Genomic DNA, 19,486 nt, shown 5'->3' on the forward strand with positions numbered 1-19,486 from the left:
CAAACCACCTGGTGCACGCAAAACGGAAGCACATCTTCACAGTCTCAAACAAGGTGTGGGACACAACTTTCCGAAGAAAAACGATCCACACACACAAACACACTTGCAACGGAAGCATTTTCTCCTCCATTGTGAGCCAATTATTTGTGTAAAAAGATGAAAATCGGGAAAAGTTACTCCATGCTACCCACCACGTACCGTTGCGTTCATCGTTAACGGCGGCGTTGCGTTATTGGTGCCGATCGAAGGGAAATTGTAACTACGTTTGATTATTTTCCATCTCAGTCTCGGATTGTTTATTAGCAGCATCCGTGTCTGACGTGGTGCCACGCTTCGAGTGGAGAGTAAACTACTAACTTCACCATTCTTTTTCGAACGAACACAACACGAACAATGTCTGGGGGTAAGTAAGCAACATGAACAAGGATGCTTCGTTTCCCGCGGATAGGACAAACCGTATTATGCAACGTTTGCTCTGTTTCTGAAGGGTCCAGAAATCGGATCCGGCTACCTGTTGTTGTCGATTTGTTTCGTTTCATTCAACCCTGCACCCAGGGGTTGTGCAGGCATTGATGCTTGGCCCTTCGCACACACACCACCGTTACCACCGTCGCAAAGGACAGCTTTGGGTGCGTTTAAAGTTGAGTGGAGAAATTGGGTAATCGGCGTATTGAGCACAACAGTGGATTATGGTAAGGCAAACAACTGACGAACAGCTGTATTTCTGATGGTGCTTGAGATGGAGGGAAGAGGATGGATGTTCGGGTCTGGTTTTGACAAATATTTGACGAGTCAGACAATGCGCAGGGATGTTTAGGTCTCGTTTAGCGGTTTCAATTCGCGGTACCATTAAATGGATCCTTCGGTGTAAACAAAGTAGTTTTAGGGACACACAAGACTCTTTTATTACAGTTTATATCTCTAACAACATAGTAATAGGACTATTTTATCTTTTTTTTTATTCAATAAGGACGGCCAGGCCGTATTGCTTAACTATTTTATCTTATTATTAAATATTTTATTGAAAGTGAGAAGAATTAGAAAAAAAATTCAAACTATTTTTACATGGCTGGTCAACCGCAAACTAAACCGTTTGTACTGCACCAAAGAGCTGCGTGGACCGTTGTTGAATTACGCCTGGAGTTATGCAATACTCTAATCAATAGAGCTTAATTGTCAGCAATTTCCTTAAAAAATGACTAATTTGCGCTTTCATGCGCCTGAACGGTTTGCTAAAACTCTGAATAACAGTGATAACAAATATGTATGTATCTATTGCACATAATAAGTACCCCACATGTGTTTTTTGTGTTAATTTATAGAGGAGACAATAAGCTTATTTTCAAGTTTATAAGTTAAACTATCAAAATGATTTTCGTTTAATAATAACTAATAACTATGTTATTTAATTATTCATTATCAACTCAAAATTAAATGAATAAATAAATATTTAAAGTATTTCTAGAATGTTGGAAAATGATGTTTCGTGTCTTATTTCATCACGAGCCAAACCAAATAGGCAGATAAACATGAAACTTCACTAAACGTTATACAACTCCATTGGAAAGTATCGAAAGTGATCACATAGAAATAATTTTTGTATGATTAATCCACATCCACTTTCATTTATTTCATCCTCCCTAACAGATAGTCACGTAGCGTTGTTCTAGGATGAGATAATTGAAATGAAAATTGATCCCTACAAGGATTCCGCACCTAATTAACGCATTGCACCGAGTCCAGGTCCGCTCGTACTTCCCGGCTCACCTTCAGGAACATTCTCATCAGACGAAAAAAGGTTCGTTGCGTACGTCATTCGTCGAAGGTAGCGAGGTAACGTGAAACCGAACGATCGCTATCGGGTGTGCGGGTTGCCGTTAACACCTTTCGAGGTTGTTCCAGCCATTTTCCACGATTCTTGTGTGTGACGTTAATCAGTGGGTCCGGTTGCGCTTGTGAAGATGTACGATTGCCCAACGATTAAATGTGACCGCACAGTTCGCTTGTTTGTCTCCTGCTGTATAATGTTCTTCACGCCCGTTCTTCGCTTTACATACATTAAGATGCGACAGGGCTAGAAAGAACACAGGAACACCGCAAAGAGTGGCAGACGCGGCTTCGGTCACCGTTTTTCTCCAACCCAACCGTATGGTAACGAAGTTTAACGACCGAACATCAGGACGATTTACGTCGGATTAGCATGTCCCGCCGCGAAACAGCGCTCCACTTAAGCTGCCCGGTACAGTCAAGTCATCCATTAAACATCGGGACACATCGGGAAGTGAAGATTGTATGCTGTTGTGTCTACGGTTGGTTCGCGTTCCGCGGTTGCCCACCGTTCGGACCGTATCGAAACAATCGAAACACCCCTCGAACGTTGTTCACCGGTGTTCACGTTTTGAGGTTGATTTTAATTCCAAAATAATAATGCCCGCTGTAACGCGGATGCTGGCGGGCAATGAGTGAGAAAGGGTGTGTGTGTGTTTTTTTTAAACTCCCAACCGGTGCCGGTATGGTTTAATATTTGCCCCATCGCCGTAATCGCATCAGCAAAACGGACAATCGGTTGCAGATGATCAAACAGATTAAATCACGCTTGTGTTGTGTTGCTGTAACCCTTGCTGTAGTAAACAACCGAACAAAGGGCTGGCAAATGCTTTTGGGAAGGAGAATGCCGTCAGCACACTGAGGACCAGCAATTTGGCAACCGAAAACCAAATAACGAAGGCTTTAAATGGTGTTATTTTTATTTGCGCCTAAAGTTAGGCAAAGTCGCCTGCAAAGTTTTCCTATTTGTCATGATTAGTAGCACGAACAGGGTAGGCACTTGATAGTCTCCGCATTCGCTTCGAACTACTCCTACACGTGTCGGATAAATTGATACATACCTTCTGCCATTCTTCCCATATTCATCTGCTCGCCCCAGGTGGGACGAAAAGATTTCCTCAATAGCGATTAAAAATAAAGGCCTGCTATGTGTGGAGCAGCTTCAGCACAGCAGCAGGTTCATTGCAGTGGACAACCGACTGTCATGTGCAATGGTTTCGCTGTGCAAAGACCACCGGTACAGAACAGTTGAGGAAGGAACAGTACACGGGAAAGACATTATTACATCATAAAGCCCACCGTCACCGACGGCGACTGATGTTCCTCGGTGGAATGTCGCACGATAAGCCGGATCCGGTGTAGGGACCGGATTGCATAACCGGGCTCTGTGTGTGTGAGTGAGAGTGTTTTTTTTTGGTTTGGTGCTTTTGTTTGGTGCAACACACTGGTAAACTGTTCGATTAGTTTTCGAAAGGAGGTGCTTTGTGTCCCCCCGGTTGAGGTTGGGTGGCCTTGCTCTCCTAAATAAATATTAAAAAAGGGGCAGGATCATTTTACCACACCTGTTGAATCGGTTCCAAGTCGTCGACTGACAGGGGGCAGTAGCTGGGGAGTGCGGGGCCGTAGTGGTCTGTGAAGAGTTTCCACTCGGTTTGACCATGCGCCTCACGGCCTGCGAAAAGGTCCCGAAGCTGATGTGATGTAGAATCGATTTAACGAAGCATTCAACCCCGGAACAAGGGGGTTTTGGTTGATATATTCCATTCAAAACACTTACACTTTAATATTTATTAGCTTAGTATTCGAGTACTAAGTATAATATTTATTAAGTCAATATTATTCTTTATGGAAAACATCGTCTAAAACTCCTTCATCGTTAAAGTCAACTGTTCTGGGTGCCTTTCCAGTAGTACACCACCAGCAGAATAACCGACAAGATTTGATTTGGAATGCAAATAAAACCAAAGCTCCCCAAACCGAACCGTACACGAACGAGTTCGGCACACAGCCGGGTTCGGGATCGTCCCGAACCCGGTGTTTCGCGAGCTTATAAATGGCTGTCACTGACTTCGGTCCGCCCCAATCGTTCGCTGGCCGTCCACAGAAAGGAGCCGTTTGACGTCTGCCGGCAGGCCGGGTTCGTTGCCGGAACACAGTTGAAGTCACCGCCTCGTGTGTGCGTGGGTTTCAAGCAGGGGTATGCACAACAACTCCGTGATTTACTAAAAGTTCCTGCGAAGTGTGGATGTGTGACATCGGTTTTTGGTGGTGTCTAACGGAAGCTACCCGGATGGGAATTTAGTTTATTTATTCCCCGGCTCTCAAGTGCAGCAAAAGAAATAGTACGCCCCCTCTCCCGGGTGGCGTATGTGTCACCGTTGCATAATCTAATTAGAACCCGCGCCGGACAAGAGCACTGAACAGTAGATCATTCCCGGAATAATACTATTAGAGTGAGTGTGTGCTGTGTTGCTGGTGGCCTGCCATGGCCAGCACAGGTTTAGAGCTGTGCTGATTGCGTCACGGCGCACCTTTATAGCCTTAAGGACGAAGTGAAATGGTACCAATTTGCGATTGTTTTATTTTCCCGTTACGTTTTCAGTGTGCTTGGTTGAATCGTTTCAATTTTAAACGGCATTGCAGTGCCGTTGAGTTGTGTATGTTTTCGTTCTAAGAATACAATTTCCGTGAACGGTGTGTCATCTGTACTAGCTCGAAGGGCTAATAATAATCATCATCATTGAAGGGTGTTTAAGCAGAGAAGAACATGATGATTAAGTGTGTACTAAACAGTGCAACTAGTGCGAATTACTACGCTGTGATTCCGCTATAGGAACCGCTAAGCAGCTTACAGGAGCATTTGAAGCTGTTTAAGTGGGCGTTCGTACTGTTAATCAGTTTCTAAGCAGTTCATTGAAATTTATATATTTTCTTAGGAGTAAGTGATTTGGATCGAATGTTTCATTAGTGTCGGTAAAAGGTGTAACTTCTAATCGTGTCCATTAAGACGTATAATTACGTTTACGTTGAGGTGACTTCTGGCGTCTTCTCTTTATGCGTTACGAACTATCGAAAGAGATAGAATGGCCAACAGGCTATGTGGCAATGGATGTCCGACGGTGCCAGTGAGCTAGTCTGTTTCGGCGACGGCATTCTACGATGTGAGAGCGTGCCGAGGTAGCAGCAGCATTTGTTTATCATGGTTGCGCGCAACTTCTCGCTGCAGGATCTACCGTACAATCGTGTACTGCAGGTGCCGGACGAGGAGCGCGAGTTTCTGGCACTGGATGAACTGAAACCACACCAACTGACCGAGCTGGGCGTAAGCGTGTCGGGTTCGTCGGCCGTCGGTCCGCAACAGCCACCAGGCCATCGGAGTCTGCCGGTCACTAGCACCGATCAGGTCGAGGTGCCGAATCCGGTCATCACGACCGGTGGGCTATTGCAGAACTATCACCACCATAACGTTTTCTATGAGCTTGGAGCAACCACACACTCGCCGTCCAAGTAAATATGCATGACTGTATGCCGTTGTCGTTGAGCTTGTGTACGTTGTGCTAGTTGCCTTTGTGGGGTTAGATCTACACGCATTATTTTCATGAATGTAGAATATGTCGTTAAGGAGAATTCGTGACGGATAGTTTGTGGCATTAGTGCATAAAGTAAGGTGGGTTTAAAGAGCTTTACTGTAGTTTAAGTTGATTAAAAATATATACATGGAATATAAGGCAACCGATTACTAAAAATTAGATTGCCAATTGTTAGTTCTGATTTATCTTAAAGGTGATTAAACTATTACAGTTAGAGCATAAACAAAGGAAAAGGAGATGGAATAGGAATACAGTGAGAGAAGGAATGTTTTCTTTGCCATATTCAGTTATTGAAAAGTTTGCAAACGTTTTGGGGTTCATATTATTTATACCACATTTGACCACGTAACATTAAAATCTTTTAGTATTAAACATAAATTTGTTTTCCATGGAAAATTTGTACACAAACTGCATATGTGTTAAGATTAATACAACAAATAAAGGCTTCTTTACATGTTCAGAGGAAATAGAGTTACTTGAGTTAATAGAGATCTTCTTGTGCAATGGGTTTAACCGAACAATCGTTCGACAAAACGACGAATCTAAACGATTCTCAATCACAATTCACAAATGTGCATCGCAAAAGCGATTAGTAGCATAACGATTGCATACTTTTAGGCGTTGCAACATTTGAATAATTTATCGAGAAGAATTCGTGAAGTACAAATAATTACCTTTCTCGAGTTGGTGTGCCTTTGAAGAAGTTGTATGATATCTTGTTGGGAAATTCAATAATAGTAAGTTGGCTATAATTTTATTTCACGGTTAATCGTTGTATTTGTAAAAAAAATATTAATTGATTTGAACAAGATTTATTATCTTATTTAATTTTTAAAGGTTTTGGATAGTACTGAAGCTTGACAAGTTAGTCAACCTTTTTATCAACCAAGCCTTAAAAGTGTAAATATTTCTAACGTCTGAAAAAGAAATGTCAAAAAGCTTTCTAGCTGCTACGGGCATATTTCTTTAGGTGTAGTGCAATTTCAGTTAATGATAGGGATCATTGGTTTTTAATTGGTTTAATTGGTTTTAATTCTTAACAAAATCAGTTGTGTTAGTTGCAACAACGAAGGATGAAATAGTTTTCAAATAAAATATCCAAAAGATCTACTCTACTATTGTGCTAAGTGAACATTTTGAGAAAAGTCATTGAAATCAATCTTTCTTTCTCTTTAGTAAGAAGTAATTCCCATCAGAAATCGACTCTCAAAAGGTTTACGAATCCTCGAAGCAGGATTGCTTCATTTTTGTCTAGATCCTCTCTGTGTATGCTTGTACTTGTTATTTATCGCTAATCATCCTAATATTTGGAAAGATTATCGAATTTTTAGTTAATTTATGACTATTTACACTATTTATTTCTCATTTCACTCCATTCCACCTTCCTTTAGTGCCAGCGCGGTGCCGACCGAGCACATGACCGGAGGCCCGGATGCGTCCCTTCTGGTGGATCCGTCGCTGGCCGGCACGATGTCTGCGGTGAGCAACCTGAGCACCCTTTCGGCAGCCGGAAGCGGCAACCATCATCTGCATCTTTCCGACCATGGGCACTCGCACCATGATCACCAGCACGCTTCCGGTGGGGCACGGAAGCGAAAGTTTTCCTTCAAGTAAGTATGGCCCGGGAGCGATGGTGCCGAGTTGTGTAAGAATGCATCAGGTTAACCTTTTCCCGCCAGAGGTCGATATGTGTGCGTCACCCGAGTAAGAACACTCCCCTTGTGGTGGCCCGTTGGTTACATCAGTATGGAAGAAAACTCTCGAGATCACCGTCCGGGGCCCCGTCCGGGGCAGGATGAAATCTTACGAATGCATCTTCAAACACAACTTCGGCTACCGGGGAGAATGTCAAACAAAGTTCTGGGCGTAAGTTTGCCCCAAGAAACGACCGTAAGCAAACCCTTTCGCGTCGAGGATTGTTTGCGATCGGGGGAAGCGTTGTGAGGGTTGCAAATGTAAGCGACCAGCCAACTGTTCGTTTGATGTTAATTTAGCAGCAGAAACACAGAAACCGCTTAAGAAAGGCGCCAACTGTAAAGGATTCCGTTCGTTTTCCCTGCCACTTCTTAAGTGCTTTGTTCGCACGAAATGAAGCACACAATTCGCACAAGCATTACACAATCGGTGTACCTTCCTTCCCGCAGAGTTCCTTCCATTTCGAGTTCCCCAACCTCAGCGGACCGAGATGACTTTACCCTCCATTATGATGCCATCGATGGCTGGGTAGGTTAATTTAATAATTATGTAAAATCAACCGACTCGGGATTTTGTTTGTCTACTAGTGTGGCAGGAGGCCAAAGCAAGGGCCAACACTTTTTGGGTGTTAATTTTTTCACGGAAGCCACCCACTCCCGCCGCAGCTTCAAGGGACAAACAAAACCGCTGCGGCAAGTGTCGACGAAACGCTGCAGAAGGAAGCCACGGAAGTAGTAAAACCGTCGCTAGTCGCTTTCTTTTTCTCACCCATAAGGTACGGTTCGGTTGTTTTAGTTTCGTTTTTGGCATGCTGACGTAATGTAATTTACGATGCCGCACGGTATCCACGGGACAGTCGTAAGGATTCCCGCGGTCGTGTGATGTGTTCGTTGCGTCTTGGTTCGTTTTGTTAGCTGTTTTTTTTTGCTGTTCTATGCTGTTGCTCCTGGGGCAAATCAAACTGAGCAAATCATCCGACGTGGCATTGTAACGGGCAGACCAAATCAATTTCAAATCCGGAATTTACGATCGAACGCTAATGTGGTACCTGGTTCATCTAAATTAGGACACGGTTTAAGTATTTTTATCAACAACAAGCCAAGATCAAAGGTTTGCTTCATTGCCACTAATGCCACTCATACGTCGCAAGTTGTGACTGTGTATTCAAATACTACTTCTGGGAAAATCAATTAAAACGAAAAGGAAATACGTAAATGATACTATTTTTGTAGTTATATTTGGACAATTAGGATATAAATATCTCATCAAAATTAATGTGACAGCCAAAGTCACGTACATTATTTCTAGAATTAAAAGTATTAAAAGTAAAGTTGGAAGTCTGACGTCAAACAATTCGGAAACTGCTTCAAACCAACATTGATCTCCGATATTTATCACTACTATATTGCGGCAGAATGTTCTCATCGGTGACCTTATTGGATCCATATCGTATAGATCTGGAAGAAATGACATCAATCCTAAAGATTGACAGTGTGCTTATCATATACTCTCTATTTGTTTCAATCTCCATGCCCAAAAGTGATACGAGCGACATTGAAGATAACACCTGTGATGATTCGAAATCCGTCAGAACGGCCGACGAAAGCAAAAAGTGAGTTTTTACCATCAAACATCAATTTGGGTCTCGCACAAACTAACATCAAGCCCCTGTTCGATCCCCGGCGCAGACAAAACCACAGCGAGATCGAGAAGCGACGGCGTGACAAAATGAACACCTACATTACGGAACTGTCCGCGATGATACCGATGTGCCATGCGATGTCCCGCAAGCTGGACAAACTCACCGTCCTCCGGATGGCGGTGCAGCATCTGAAAACGATCCGCGGTGCGGTCCATTCGTACACCGAGGGCCACTACAAGCCGGCGTTCCTGTCCGACCAGGAGCTGAAGATGTTGATACTGCAAGCTGCCGAGGGTTTCTTGTTTGTGGTCGGTTGTGACCGTGGTCGGATACTTTACGTGTCGGAGTCCGTATCGCACATACTGAACTATTCCCAGGTACGGTAGTGGAGAGTTGGAGATTGTTTCGTAGATTAATCGTGCTTACTGTGTGGCACAGGGTGATCTTCTAGGGCAGAGTTGGTTCGACATACTGCACCCCAAGGATGTGGCAAAGGTGAAGGAGCAACTGTCATCATCCGATTTGAGTCCCCGGGAACGTTTGATCGACGCTAAAAGTGAGTACAATGCTAAAAGGAATTCGTGCAAGCGATTGCTACCAAATTGAGAGAATAACGCCTGAAAGTATGCAAAATGTGTTCGAAAATTTGTTTTGAATTGAAGCACTCTATAGTATATTGCATACATTTAGGCGTCGCGATGAGATACAATTCACGTACACCTCATCCTTTGCCCTGCTCTTCCAACAAACAGCTATGCTTCCAGTCAAGACGGATGTTCCACAAGGGGTGACACGGCTCTGCCCCGGTGCCCGTCGTTCCTTTTTCTGTCGCATGAAGTGCAAAGCCAACGTGCAGGTAAAGGAGGAAGCGGATCAACCGAACAGTGTGTCCAGCGTGAACAATGTGTGCCATCGGCGCAAAAAGCAAGTTAATTCCGGTGAGTGTCTCCCGTAAAGGTTCGGTACAGGATTTCCCGAGAGTGTGAGTGGCGTGGTTGTGGTGCTCCATTTGTTCGCCCAGAAGCACAAACGTCTAAAAACCATCCGATATCCGTGGCATTTCAGATAAGAAATATTCCGTGATACAGTGCACCGGTTACCTGAAATCGTGGGCCCCGGCCAAGATTGGGCTGGAGGAGAACGAAACGGATGGCGAGGGCGATTCGTGCAATCTCTCCTGTCTGGTAGCGGTGGGCCGCGTGCAACCAAACCTCAACCAGAGCTGCAATATGACGGCGAACGGTCTGCACACACCGAGCGGCACCAATGGTCGGTCGCGAGGTGGCAACAACTCCAACTCCGGGTCGGGGGCGGGAACGAGCGGTGGTACTACGGGGTCGTCCAGCAATGGCAATCCAGCGGCCACACCGAGCAACGGTAGCGGGAAGTCCTTAAATCGCAACAACAACATTCCCAACCTGCGCAACGTGCAGTTCATCTCACGCCACGCGATGGACGGCAAGTTCCTGTTTGTCGATCAGCGAGCAACGCTCGTGCTGGGCTTCCTGCCCCAGGAGCTGCTCGGTACGAGCATGTACGAGTACTACCATCACGAGGATATTCCGGCACTGGCCGAATCGCATAAGGCCGCCCTCCAGGGCACGCAATGCGTCACCACCTCCGTGTACCGGTTGCGCACGAAGGAGACCGGCTTCGTGCGGCTTCAGAGCGAGTGGAAATCGTTCCGCAACCCGTGGACGAAGGACATCGAGTATTTGATAGCGAAGAACAACGTCATCCTGTCGGAGCTCGGCGACACGGGCGCGGCACGTGCTGGCGGGTATGGAATGGGCGAGCTGGGCGATGGTACCGGTGAACCCGGTTCCGGGGCTTCCGGTCAACCGGGCGTAGGATACGAGTTTTTCAATCACAGTAAGTTTGGTTGGGTGTGGTACTGTCGCGGGGCTCGCAGTGTGGGCGATTTGGTAATGTTTATTTGCTTTCGTTTTGCCGCATCGCGTACCTAGCGAATGGACGTGAAATACAGCGCATGATCAATTCGCACGTGGAGGCAAGCAAAATTGGCCGCCAGATAGCGGAACAGGTGTTGGACCATCAGCGACGGGTGGGAGATTCCTCCTCGGGTAAGCATAACCGATCATTTTTTTTCAGATGAATGTATTGTATGTTTTATAGCCAAGCAGGTTGTTCTACAGGGCCATTTAAGCTTTAACACTACGAATCTTTAATATAATTTCAATGGTAGTTCCTACTAACAACTTGGATAACAACTTAGCTCAGTATCTACTCATTTATCTGGCGAGTTAAAGCCTTTTGTGGCCAGGTTGTCCGGTGTCATTGTAATGACATGACCAACCAACTTGACATGACTTCATGAAGCTCACAATGATATTGAAAGTTTGTATTCGTTTGTAGAAATAAAGAGATTTCAAACAAGGCTGTATCTTCCAATGCATAAATTTAGGCGCTGAAGTATTAATCACAAGGGGAACAAAGGCAAGCGAATTAATAATTGCAATTGGGGCTACTATACATATAAGAAAGATATATTTCAAAGGGTTGTAACAAAGTTTTCAGATAACTATGAGACTATTATAGAATGCAATTAATTTTACACTTCTTATTGTCCATACTGTTATAGAAAGTAGCCCAAACCCAAATGAATCGACAATGCAGCCCGCCTTCAGCTCCGCACTGTCCGAGGCGAATCATTCGAACGATGCAATCACGTCCGGCGAGCACAGCATGGTCACCTCGACCGGTGTGTCACCTTCCTCGATTGCCGTCGTACCTCCGACAGTTACCACGCGCATCAATGGAACTCTGCCCGGTTACAGCCATGTGCAGACGAACGCCATCATCAGTCCGGAGCATGGTGAGTTCGCGGAAGGTTCCCACACTAACACGAGCGTGAATAATAACATCGAGCTGGTTAAATTCTAGATGTATCACAAACGCAAGCCAGCAGCACGGATGGCAATGACGAGGCAGCGATGGCAGTGATTATGAGCCTGCTGGAGGCGGATGCCGGTCTCGGCGGTCCAGTAGATTTTTCCGGCCTTCCCTGGCCACTGCCGTGAGGGGAAGAAGCTCCAGTACTACACATTTCATCAAGGCTATGATCGTGATCAACCGAACGTACCGAGCGTGCGTTTGTGGAAACGAAAGTTACCAAAATTAGGCAAACAAAAAGCAAACTCCAAAACCCTTCCGTTTCTTCGGGCGTGAAAGCGTCCATGTACAAAAGCTATTTGCAACCGCATTTAAATGCATTAACCAGAGAAACAGCATAAACAATCGAGCTGCTGAATAGGGAGAAAAAATGCCGCAAAAAATACAAACAAGCTAGTAAAGAAGCTGATAGCAAAGAACGGTAGAATAGAATTAAGGTGGAAACTGAATTCCTAAGGTGCACTGTGATGGGCGTTACAATGAGGTTATGAATATACGTAACAGAGAAAAGGAAACAATAATGTACAAAGTAACACGCAAGCGTTTAATGTTTTGTTCGAATAGTTTCATTATCTTGCACGGTAAGTGTGTACGGATTTGCTTGTATGCATTAACATCCTTCAATTCACTTCATTCAAATTAAATCTCTGTGTTATAAACTTTAGTTTGATTTGTGCCACATAAACGCCTTAAAGTATGCAATATGCAGCACTGCGCCTTTTAATTTATACATTGTACGGCAAACGTTTCAAAGTTTGTTCGTCAATAAGCGAGGGGATTCCTTGATTATGGTGCTATTTGATGACTTTATTCGACAAACCCTCCAGTCATCATTACCATTTTACAACAAGCAATTTAAAAACAACTCAAACGTATGGCACATTTATGTAGAATATTATTATCCTAAGTTGCTGTTACTAACATGTTGAAGAAGGTGACATTTTCAACCCTATAGCTAGCGCTATCTGCACTATAGCCGTGGCCGAAACACTACTTCGTACGGTTTGGGCGAGAGCGTTATACCCGGTCGCAGCACGATCGACGGTTCCATCTCACGATTTCCTTCCACCGGCTTAAGTAGCTCAAACTTTTGCATCACCCCAACGAAAAACGTAAACAAACAGGCTCGCGCAAGCACCTCACCCAAGCAGCGCCGTTTGCCGATGCCGAAAAACATTAACCGATCGGTGTGTAGATGGGCCTTGCCCGTCGTATCCGGCGCACACTCGAGGAATCGCTCCGGACGGAACACTTCCGGATCACCCCAGTAGTCCGGATCCATATGCACGGTTCTGAGACCGATTAGCACGGTGGTATTTTTGGGTAACCGGTAGCCACCCAGTGCACAATCGGCAAGCGTACGCCGCGGTCCACTAACCGGGACGATGTGAAAGAATCGTTGAATTTCCAGCAGGAACGCATCGGTGTACGGTAGCTGCGATCGGTCGGTTTGCTGCGGTAGCTCATCGGGACGTAACGTCGCATCGATCTCCTCGCGTATGCGGGTCTGTATGTCCGGGCGCATGATCATCATCATGAAGGCGAGATCTAGCGTTGTGCTCGTCGTCTGTCCACCGGCGATGAAGATGTCCAGTATGATCATCGTGAGCTGAAGATCGGTGAAGGTGGAGTCGGGATCATCCCGACGGTCACACATTTCTTTGATGTAACCGTAGATCAGGTCGTCATTGGCTTTGTCATCGGTGAAATTGCGATGATGTGCGGCAATGGACGGTGCAAAGAATTCATTCAACTCGAGATTGAACCGGCGCAACAGATTGTATCCGCTCCATTCCGGCAGGATGAATCGAAGCCACGGTAGTTGACTTAACACCCCGCCGGACATATCGAAGGCTTTCGAGCGTTCCTGCAGCAAACGCAGCAAACGCTGTAGCCGATCGTCTTCGCGCGGAATGCGCGATCCGGTCACGAATGTCCACAGCACGTTGATGACACTGGTCGACAGGATACTGGCGGGCCATATTGGTTCTCCCTGGCACCCACGCATCACATCCACCAGTTCGTTCAGTTCGTTCTGTATCTGCAGCTGCATCGGCTGTCGGCCGTACCCGATCTGTCGCAGATGGCGCGTGACAAAGTTGCGATGTTCCGCCCAAAACGACCCGTCCGTGCAAGTTACTCCAAGTCTACCAACGAATAAGGGGAACAACAGTTCAGTGTGATCTTACCAACGCCATCGTTACCAAGCATTACCTCGTTCCCATGGTCCTCAAGCGAATGAAGAAGTTATCGGGCCGTCCGGCAAATACGTCGTTCCGATGGACCTCATTGATGGCAGGGTAGTTGAGTGCAACGACAACATACTCTCGGCCCAGCTTCAGTCCGATCACATTGCTGCGGTAGATTTTGCCCAACAGTTCGAACACTTTGTGCTGTCCTCCATATTGTCGCGCAAGTTTCCGTATGTAGGGTGTGTTTCCTACCACCGGAAGCCATGGTGGACCTGTTGTAAGATGAAGCAGTTAGTTAATTATCTATAAAAATTTGTGTTTTTAAAATTTTTTTAATAATTTTATAGTAAACAACAACATTAAATTCAATTAATATCGTGTGGATTACCTAGCAAATGATCAAGCGAATTGACTCGTTTTTTGGAAGCAGTTTAAACATTTCTATTATAATTATCAACCTCAGGTGAGTACTAAATGATTATCTTACAAAATCTTCGTTAGAATCAACATCAGTAATTTATAGGGGTTTAAATGCAATTTATATTCAACTCGTCCATTTAAGTATCGTTAAAAGGCTCTCCTACGTAGCGGATGCTTACCAAAGGGTTGAGCGGGAATACCTCAGGTTGGAGATTAACGAGGCAAAAATCACGTTGATGGTGGCACCACCAGCGGCCCTGTTAACACATTCTAACTTACGCAAGGGTGACGTAGGTGAGCACTCTTTCGAAGTCGTCCAAAATTTCACCTATCTTGGGTCAAAAGACAGCACCGACAATAACATTGATGTTGAAATACGCGTTAAGGTGCTGGCTGCCATCCGGTCATACCACAGTCTGAGGAAACTTCTCCACTAAAAACATCTGTCACGCCGATCGAAGCTGGGACTATATAGAACCTATATAGTTCCAGTACTCACATACGCCTCTGAGTCATGGACTTTGTCCAAAACTGGCGAAACCCTCTTAGCCGCGTTCGAGAGGCAGTAGCTCAGAAGGATCGTTGGCCCCGTATGTGTGGAAGGACAATGGAGAGGCCGCTACAATGACTCTATGAGCTTTCACCGACGAACTCACTGTCGTACAGCGGATTAGACTCGACAGGTTTCGGAGAGCTGATCACGTCATTAGAATGACACCGGACGACTCAGCCCGTAAAGTCCTTTCATATCGTCCACATAGACAGAGGAGGCATGGTATGCCCAAATTGAGATGGAGTGATGGCGTTGATGATTAAGCCAAAAAGGTCGGGATAATGGATTGGAAGACGAAGGCGCTCGACCGTGAGCGGTTTAGAGGACTCCTGCAGCAGACCAAGATCGCAAAGCGGTTATAACCCCGAATAAGTAAGTAAGTAAAAGGCAATACTCTTTTCCATAAAAAAATACTATCCGTCTCGGATGTGTTAGTACGATTAGGGATCGATTTGGACAAGATCCCTATATCTGCGTTTTGGGTTTGATGTCCTCCGTTTCTACGAGGTAAATGGTTTGATTGCCGCATTCTTGACCATGTTCTTCGAAGTAAGGATTAATTATCAGACTATTTATCCAATGTCTAAGTGTAATAATCTATAGTGTACTAAGGCTAAGGTTTAACGCAGGCTTAATTGATCACTACACCAAAAAGAAGATCGATCGATCTATATTAAGGATGATCTCTCTTCCGAAGTGTTGTCTATTCTTTTAAGTCCAATTTAGTCATCATAAAAACACTTAAACCCTTTTTTCTATTTCATTGTCAAGTGTCAAGTCGGTAAAACTACTAGTTTCTAGCGCTGGATACTAGTAGAATGAGACACTTCTCATTGTGTTATGCGCTTCATCAGTCTAATGCATCACTATTGCACATGCACCCAACACACTCAACCGCTCGCATTCGATCACGTTAATGGTGTATCAGCTGTTTTGGGAAAAAGACTCACATCTACCAATGCACGGAATGCGGTATGTTTGTTTTGCTTCCTTGCCCGAACGCATTCGTTCGTCCGCATCTATAAATAATAATGAAAGTGCAGACGCCTGCGACTCCGGAAGAAGAAGCCCGAGATTCGTAACGTTTGTTACTACCGCAATGGAATCCGGTACTCTCTCTCTCTCTCTCTCTCTATCCTCTCTCTCTTGTCCGTGCCAAAAAGGAAGCGCAAGAGAAGGGAGTATGGAGCTGATAAGGGTTTCAACTATTCCCACGCAGATGGTGCCGTCATTCCTTATCAATGGTAACGTCTCTGACCGATGTAACTGTGTCTCGCGAGCAGCTGAAGCGGCTCGTGGCATTGTCTGACGACAGCGTGACAGCTCGTGCTGGATAAGAGTATTGTTGTGTCGGTCGGAAGTGACCGCATGGAACCGAATCCGCACTGTCTCGACGTGAAGACACACGCATAAACTTTTGCATCTCTACTTACCCGGTGGGTAATTGGTTGGTCGACGAAATTCATTGATGAGATAAGCAAACAACAGAGCCACCGCCACACCGAGAAGGATGGCGAACATTCTGACCGCAGCACTATCACACACGTTGATCACCTCAGCTGCGCTTCAGGTTCGGTTGCATAACGCGCAACCGAGATTACGAATCCGATCGGGGCGATTGACTATTAGTTGATTCAAATGCGACAGTGACACTGCCTGCACCGAGACTACGTAGGACCTTGTTCTTTGTGCACAGCTTCAAACTTCCTTATACGCAGAACTGGATCGAGCCGTTTCGAGTGGATAACTGTCGGTATGCACGTGTCATCTGTTAGCTTCCTGTTTTGGTGTCTCACTAAGCGCAGTGCAAAACGTTGACGCAACTGAATCTCACACGCATCCACACTCTCGCGCGCCACGGGACTGCCGCTACGAATTCCCAAACGAACCGCACTTCCCGAGCGCACTTGACGGACTGAAGGTTTGCGGTGTGAGCTTCGGAACCGCTTGGTGTGCTATCGATCGGTTCGGACGGATGGTAGTTGCAGGCGTAGCTTCCGATCTGGCACAATGGGCTGTGAATCGGCTGGCAGCGTAATCTTATCAGATCGCTAGTGGTGGTGCAACTACAAACGACTTCCTGAAATGTTATGTTTCCTTCGAACATCATTATTACTCGTTTATTGAAAGCAGAATTTAATAATAATAACGAATTTTAAATTTTAATAATATTTTTTTTTAAATGATTGAAAATTTGAACTTACAAAAATACTTTGTTGGGGGCGGTCCGGTGGCATGATGGTAGCGGCGCCGGTCTTCACACGAACGGACCGGACCAAAATCCCATCCGGACCAATCCCCCGTAGCAAGGATTGACTATCCGGCTACGTGGTAAAATAAGTCGATACGGCCAGGCCGTTCTAACGAAAAAAAAAAAAAAAAAAAAAAAAAAAATACTTTGTTGAAAAGAGAAATTACGTTATCGAACAGACAAACAACAATTTATTTCTAGTAACGTTTATTGTAATACCCTTAGATTTGCCCCGTGTGCAAGATACTACCTATTTTATTAGAATTAGGCCACAGGAACTAAACCTGTACAGTTCGTTCAGTTCTTTTAAGTGAACTAATGAACTTCGTTCGTCAACTTATGGTACTGCAGCTCGCGAATAGTCTCCCGGGGGAACTATCTCTATAGACAGGACGGCATAATTATGTTTTACATGTATAAGTTATTAAACGAGCTATGAAGCAGGATTAGTGAACGCTCATTGAACGGCTTGTAACGCAGGTTGAACGAAGTGTAACGTAGGTGAAGTGACCTGAAACGGTAGGTTGAGTGAACTATATGAACGAGGTTAAGAATGCGCGATAAATTTTTCATGACATACTAAAGAACGAAATATCTGTACCGTTCGTTCAGTTGTTTACAAAGAACGAACCAGTTCGCTAACGTTCATACACAACTATTGAATTACCCGACTCTACTTTTGATGATCAGGATTGCAGTTTAATTGTTCAGTAGCTACTTTAAAATGTTTCGTGGCCGAAACGCTACGTTATAAGGTTTCGCTGAGAGCGTTATTCCTGGCTTAAGCGTCAAGGACGGTTCCATGTTGGATTCCTCCGCAGCAACGTCCGGTTTGACCAAACAGAACCGCTTCATTACAACCACAAAGAACGTAAACAGACATGAGCGGGCCAATGTTTCACCGAGACAGCGACGCTTTCCCTGGCCAAACGACAACACACGCTCAGTGTTGACGATTTGACGTTCCTCGTTCAGGAATCGTTCCGGTCGGAATACTTCCGGATCACCCCAGTGTTCCGGGTCCATATGAACGTTGCGGATTCCCATAAGAACGGTTGTGTTTTTCGGTACTCGGTAACCCCCAAGAGTACAATCAGTAAGGGCGCGCCTTGGTCCACTCAATGGAGCAATACTGAAGAAACGATGAACCTCCAGCAAGAATGCCTCCACATAGGGTAGTTTATGATGATCATTATAATGAGGAACAATAGAGCGGTCTAGCTGGAAATCAATTTCCTCGTGGATTTTTGCCTGAATATCCGGTTGGACGATCATCATCATAAATGCCAGATCCAGTGTTGTGCTCGTTGTATGACCACCTGCTATGAATAGATCAAGGATGATCATCGTCAGTTGAACAGAGGTGAAGTTGGTATCGGATGCATCCTTGTGATCGCGCATTTTCTTAATGTACGCGTAGATAAGATCGTCCACTGCTTTATCCTCCGTAAAGTTCTGATGATGCTGCTCGATCGTTGGCGTGAAGAATTCCGTCAGTTCCTTGTTGAAGCGACACACCAGATTGTACCCACTCCATTCAGGTGCGATAAAGCGTAGCCATGGTAGCTGGTTCAATGTTCCACCGGACATGTCGAAGGCCTTGGAACGTTCCTGCAGCAACTGCAGTAGTCTCTGCAATCGATCATCTTCTCGCGGTACTCGTGAGCCTGTTACGATCGTCCAAAGCACATTGATAACACTGATGGCGAGAATCGATCCAGGCCAGATGGGCTGTTCCATACGGGTCTCGAGCACCTCCAACAATTCGTTTAGTTCCGTTTGAATCTGAGCATGCATCGCCTGACGCCCAAAACCAGCTTGCCGAAGATGCCTCGTAACGAAGGTTCTTTGTTCATTCCAGAATGCTCCATCAGTAAATGTGATGCCTAATCTGTAGTATAGTAGAGCGTTATGAAAGGTTTTAACATTCGCAGCATGTTATACTACAATCTTACTTCGTTCCCAGTGTACGCAACCGCACGAAGAAATTATCAGGTCTGCTCTGGAAGGATTCGTTGAAAAAAATGTCCTTCACATCTTCGTATCCCAAACCAACCACTACGTGTTCCTGACCAAGTTTCAACCCAATGACGCTGCTTTGATACGTTTCCGACAACTTGTCGCACACGTTCGACAACAATCCACCATTCTCAGCCGCCATCTTGCGTACTAGCGGAGTGTTCCCGACAATCGGTAACCATTTGGGGCCTGATATGGGATGGAAAGGAATGTTCAAATTTATAGAGCATATTTTAAGAAGATGATCTTACCCGGAGGATAGTTCGACGGACGCCATAGTTCCTTCACAAGAAAAGCTACCAGCAAGATCAGTGCCAGTGCTGCCAACGTTAGTGTGATCATTGAGGTGATGGCCTGTAACCGCTAATAGAAGATGTGAAATAA

General features: G+C 45.2%; 3 protein-coding genes across 3 annotated transcripts; 1 reads left to right on the forward strand and 2 right to left on the reverse strand.

Moving 5' to 3' along the window:
* Nucleotides 1-5,026: 5,026 nt before the first annotated feature.
* LOC128716124 (basic helix-loop-helix ARNT-like protein 1) lies at nt 5,027-11,795 on the forward strand. Its single transcript, XM_053811045.1, has 10 exons — nt 5,027-5,334; nt 6,809-7,027; nt 8,653-8,724; nt 8,801-9,131; nt 9,193-9,310; nt 9,507-9,692; nt 9,820-10,626; nt 10,722-10,838; nt 11,357-11,590; nt 11,659-11,795. Exons 1-10 carry the CDS (start codon nt 5,027-5,029, stop codon nt 11,793-11,795), a joined length of 2,529 nt encoding a protein of 842 aa, XP_053667020.1.
* Nucleotides 11,796-12,637: 842 nt separating this feature from the next.
* On the reverse strand, nt 12,638-16,353 carry LOC128716125 (probable cytochrome P450 305a1). The gene is made up of 3 exons (XM_053811046.1): nt 16,266-16,353; nt 13,882-14,131; nt 12,638-13,814 (listed from the first exon to the last, which is right to left on the reverse strand). Exons 1-3 carry the CDS (start codon nt 16,351-16,353, stop codon nt 12,638-12,640), a joined length of 1,515 nt encoding a protein of 504 aa, XP_053667021.1.
* A 1,444-nt stretch (nt 16,354-17,797) lies between these two features.
* Nucleotides 17,798-19,444, reverse strand: LOC128715873 (probable cytochrome P450 305a1). Its single transcript, XM_053810790.1, has 3 exons — nt 19,354-19,444; nt 19,039-19,291; nt 17,798-18,974 (listed from the first exon to the last, which is right to left on the reverse strand). The coding sequence occupies exons 1-3, from the start codon at nt 19,442-19,444 to the stop codon at nt 17,798-17,800; spliced, it is 1,521 nt and encodes a 506-aa protein (XP_053666765.1).
* Between the last annotated feature and the right edge of the window lie 42 nt (nt 19,445-19,486).

The sequence above is a fragment of the Anopheles marshallii genome, chromosome 3 (genome assembly GCF_943734725.1).
Source record: "Anopheles marshallii chromosome 3, idAnoMarsDA_429_01, whole genome shotgun sequence".
Lineage (NCBI taxonomy): Eukaryota > Metazoa > Arthropoda > Insecta > Diptera > Culicidae > Anopheles > Anopheles marshallii.